The 5244-nt window shown below is 39.2% G+C and overlaps 1 protein-coding gene across 1 annotated transcript; it reads right to left on the reverse strand.

Annotated features, from left to right (window-relative positions):
• Positions 1 to 236: 236 nt before the first annotated feature.
• LOC136842071 (keratin-associated protein 19-2-like) lies at positions 237 to 2064 on the reverse strand. Its single transcript, XM_067109453.1, has 2 exons — positions 1926 to 2064; positions 237 to 1189 (listed from the first exon to the last, which is right to left on the reverse strand). The coding sequence occupies exons 1-2, from the start codon at positions 1935 to 1937 to the stop codon at positions 458 to 460; spliced, it is 744 nt and encodes a 247-aa protein (XP_066965554.1). The 5' UTR covers positions 1938 to 2064; the 3' UTR covers positions 237 to 457.
• Positions 2065 to 5244: the final 3180 nt, after the last annotated feature.

The following is a 5244-nucleotide window of genomic DNA, read 5'->3' on the forward strand; positions in this document are numbered from 1 at the left end:
TGTAGGCATTCCTTATTTAAAGGTTTACGTCACGTGGATCATTGTATTATGGGATTGGTAATAATACAAAAATATTTGTATTTTAAAAATCTCCATACAGCCAAGATGTTACAAATCCTGGTTGAATTTTACTGAGGAAAGACTAAATTCCTTCGTTTTCAATTGTCAAACTTATCTCCATACAAGAACTTCAGACAGCTATTTTACCTGGAAGAGGTTTTAAAGTAAACAATAAATATGACTAAAATATATATTTTTCAGAATGCATTTTTACATAGATTAAGAATCCTCAGAGATCAAGGTCTTCATATCAATCATATATTAACAGTCTGGACTCATTTTTCTTTTATACAGAAGTAGGGGTTACCGTATCCTTAGCACGCCCCAAAAAGAAGCATTTCACTGGAAACACCAACTTTCTGATTCTTGTTAAGTCTAAGGAATATCATTTTACTTCCTACGATGTTTTGTGCCCATGGGCCAATCCTCCCAATGCTTTGTGGGCATTTCCAATATGGTTTCCATGGCTGTAGCCAGTGGAGTGACTGTATCCATGGGCATAGTTACCGGCACCTAGGAGACCACCATGGCCACCATATCCTCCACCGAATCCTGCACTAAGACCTAAGCCATGGCCTAGTCCACCATGTCCTAGGCCTCCATAACCAAGCCCTCCAAGACCAAGGCCTCCATAGCCGAGCCCTCCAAGACCAAGGCCTCCGTGGCCAAGTCCACCAAGACCAAGGCCTCCGTAGCCGAGCCCTCCAAGACCAAGACCTCCATGGCCAAGTCCACCAAGTCCTCCTAAGGCTAAACCTGGTTCAGGATCAGCACTTCGTTTGCCGAGCAAGTGCTTGTTGAGATGGCCATGTGACAGTCCTCCCAATCCTCCGTATCCAGTTAGAATGTGGTTTCCATGGTTGTACCCAGAGGAGTGGCTGTATCCATTGGCGTAGTTCCCAGCACTCAAGAGGCCACCATAACCTCCATATCCACCTCCGTATCCAGCATTAAGGCCTAAGCCATAGCCAAGACCTCCAAGCCCAAGTCCTCCATGACCCAGTCCTCCATAACCCAGACCTCCATAACCTAGTCCTCCTAGTCCAAGGCCTCCAAGCCCATAGCCAATTCCAGGGTCAGCTGAGCGTTTCTGCTCTGCAGCCACTAAGGTTACCAACAAGACTCCAATCTGAAGAAGAACATTTTGATTCAAAACATTAAAATAAGAATCTTATATGACAGTAATATGTGAAATTTTTTGTACAATACATGAAAATAAGTCTTGGGTTTTACAAAGGTAATAAGCATCTGTCTGTCTACAAAAGTGAGGGTATTAGTCAATTGAATCACATAAATCAAAATTGGGAGATATTGTTGTAAAATGTACTTTTCGGCAAAAGAAGCTAGTTATGAAGATAAAGATACGATTCTAAGAATACTTAGAACTCAAACTGCTGTTATCATAAGGTTATAATGGTCTAATCACAAAATCATCGACAGGGAAGACTTAACCATAGTCAAGATACGCAGTGTCATTATCATTACTTAGCAACATTAGACACCTAAGTTCTTCATGTTATGAATTAGTGTAACGAAACTAAATCACATTTGTAGACAAGTACCGAGCTCTCCGAAGGATGTGTTCGTAAATGAAAGGTGACAACTGGAAAACAGAAAAGTTGAAGGAGGAAGAAGACAAAGGAAGCGGAAGAAAAGTAAAAGGAGGAAAACAATATATTTATCAGGAGCTTAAGACGAGACGCTGCAGAGAACTTTTAATAAGTTTACAGTATGCCATGTAAGACTTTCTGCATGCGGTATTTATCCACTGTTTTAGACACCTATGCAATGGAAGACTAAATCAGATAAACAGAACAGAAGCTCAAATATTGATTAACTTTATAACTTGGAGAGTCGGAATTTACCAAGGCTCTCATGGTCTCGGCAGGACGAGGGACGATCAGGTTATGACAAGCGGAGGGGAAAATTGGCCTTTTATACACAGTCAGAACGTTTATAAAAAAAAAAATAATAATAATAACCTTTCTCCACTAATCCTCAGCCCCACCCAACTCGTGAAGTCTAAGGGTAAGGTCCCAGCGGTCACATTCACCCTGAATTTTTCCACATTGCTAATGTCCTTCGGATCCGGTTATGCTTGATAGATTTGTTTTTAGAAACATAATGGAATAATTCCCTCACGCACTAGACAGTATCTCGAAGCTTTAACTCTTAAAACGTTCTTTCAACTGACGAATGATTTAGTATTTTCAATTTTCTGAGTATGATTCCCTTCCCTGGTGTGTTATGCAGAGGCAAATAATCATAAATAATCATAAATGTGGTTCTGGAATAAGAGGTATTCTTAGTCTTACTTGCATAAACATTTAAGGCTTTTTTCATTTATGAACTCAGAGGTATATAAAGTGGCCTTTCTATTTACAAACTCACTTTCACCAAAACAAATTTTGTTCAAAAGGAAGTGGTTTCATTTAACGTGGATAGATAACAAAAAAATAAATAAAATGGCCATTGCCGCATTCATACCTTAAATGATTAATCGAGGATGAACTTTGGTGTAGAAAACTTCCATACAACGCCTCGAGCACCCCTACACACACACACACACACACACGTACACACTCACTCACACTGATCATTTCACCTCTACTCGCCAAGCATACTCATGCCTCCTCTATGTTAAGGCCCTTTCTAGAACCTCTTCCCCTTAACACCTGTAAATCTTACTTCCTTGTCACCAAATTAGCATGCTCCATTCTTTCCATATGACTGGACCATCTCGAAACTCTATGTTAAGTTTTACCACTTATTTTACACACCTGCATATCTTTCATATTCAGTTTTTTTAAAGCTATATATGATAAAAACAACAATTTCCAACACTTTAAACCTTTCATCTTTCATTTGCGTTCAACATCCACATTACGCTTCCATAAAGGAGAGCTGGCTTACCAATCCTTTGGTCTTCAAAGAAACTCCATTTCTTATCCAGATGTTCTGCACACACCCTACTGCCTTCCTTACTGTACTTATGCTGTGTCTCCTCCTCTTCTCGTATCCTGACATCTTCCTATGTATTTAATGTTGACTACTTACGAGAATTTAATGCTCCCATCCTTCCACAACCCATACGAAACTGGGTCGTTCGTGTGTGAGTGTGGTGGGAGGGACGGGTTGTCTTTCGGGCCCGCATGTGCTGTTTTTATCATTTATGTTAGCACCGTTCCCACTGATCTCTTTCCACTTAGCTGTCCATTTCCTTTAACTTTGCCTTGCGCAAATTTTCATCTCACAGGTTGAAACATCCTTTGGGCCAGTCCTGTTTATTGCTCTTTGTTAGAATTATTAAGCTATACATTCCAGTAAGTACGAATATGGACATCACAGAACTGACTGAATTCATCTACGATCGATCTTTCTTTAGGACAAAATTTTTTTAATTTCTTTGGGGCGTTTTGAAACTCATAGGACTGATCGTAACCATTTCAGGACTCCAAGATAGACAAATTATGGGCTAGGCTATTTATCTCACATGTCGGTGTTGACTGACATATCAAGATAGTAGGCAAAATATGTGTAATTTTTATAAAGAGTCGGTTTCCTATATAGAGTCAATTTCTGTTCGGCGAAATTTATAATCATTAGAACCTAAAAGAAAAACATTTTGACGTGTTAGTTATATCAAATTCGACTTTCCTTTAAAGGCTATCGAAATTTCGGGAGGCATGAATCAGAAATCCCTGATCGATTCCCAGAAATCGAAATGTCACCCAAGCACTCCATCAAGAGAGAAAATCATTAAAAGATCCAATCGAAATCCAGTGAAGCTGGACATATTACACAAAATAAAAGATAGAAATAGTCCCTTTTAACTGGAAATCCCGAAGGTCAACAGCAGTCTTCTTAAAACTCCTTCAGCACCCTTACCAACTCTCAGAGCAAGGACCCCTGCTGGTAGAAAGTCACCTTAACCTCAACCAGCTGACCAGCTAACCCATCTAGCCAGCTTTGAATTAGTTTTGTTGAAGAAATTAGTTCAATATTTCCTCGTATCTTTTTTTATTCCCCACATTGCGTTACTTCGCCATTTTTAGCGCAAGGGCCGCTGCTGGTAGAAAGCCAGGTTAACCTAAACCAGCTAACCAGCTAACCAGCCAACCAGCCAGCCAGCTTTGAATTAGTGTTATTCAAGCAACTCGTTCGACATTCCCTCGTATCTTTCTCCATTCCCCACATTGCGTTACCTTATCATTTTTAGTGCAAGGACTTAATCTAGTAGAAAGTCGCCTAAACCTAAACCAGCTAACCAGCCAACTAGCTTTGAATTAGTTTTATTCGACCTATTCATTCGACATTCCCTCGTATCTTTCTTCATTCCACAAATTGCGTTACCTTATCATTTTTAGTGCATGGACCTATGCTAGTAGAAAATCGCCTAAACTTAAACCAGCTAACCAGCCAACTAGGTTTGAATTAGTTTTATTCAAGCAACTCGTTCGATATTTACTCGTATCTTTCTTCATTCCCCACATTGCGTTACCTTATCATTTTCAGCGCAAGGATCTATGCTAGTAGAAAGTCGCCTAAACCTAAACCAGCTAACCAGCCAACCAACTTTGAATTAGTTTTATTCAATCAATTCGCTCGACATTCCCTCGTATCTTTCTTCATTCCCCACGTTGCGTTACCTTATCATTTTCAGCGCAAGGACCTATGCTAGTAGAAAGTCGCCTAAACCTAAACCAGCTAACCAGCCAACTAGCTTTGAATTAGTTTTATTCAATCAATTCGTTCGATATTTCCTCGTATCTTTCTTCATTCCCACGTTGCGTTACCTTATCATTTTTAGAGAAAGCACCATATCGATGTTTAGAAATTTACCTAAACCTAAAACCAGCCGCCAGTCAACTAGCTCTGAATTAGTTTTATTCATAGCTAAATTCGCTTTTTTCGATTACTTCCATCAACAAATCTTTCTTCATTCCCCAAACTGCGCAACATGAAACAATAGCAGAATTACGCCAAGGACGTAATGAAAAATTTTCCATTGGAGAACAAAGGATTTTTTCATATCGATGTTTAAGACTTTACGAAGAAGTCCTTGAATCCGTAATACCTCATATATATGTTCCTTCTTATACCCCCGTTGATTCATATATATATATAAATATCTATATGCTTTTTCGCAGTTACTTCTGTCAACAAATCTTTTTTTTTATGTAT

Source organism: Macrobrachium rosenbergii, chromosome 9, assembly GCF_040412425.1.
Source record: "Macrobrachium rosenbergii isolate ZJJX-2024 chromosome 9, ASM4041242v1, whole genome shotgun sequence".
Classification (NCBI taxonomy): domain Eukaryota; kingdom Metazoa; phylum Arthropoda; class Malacostraca; order Decapoda; family Palaemonidae; genus Macrobrachium; species Macrobrachium rosenbergii.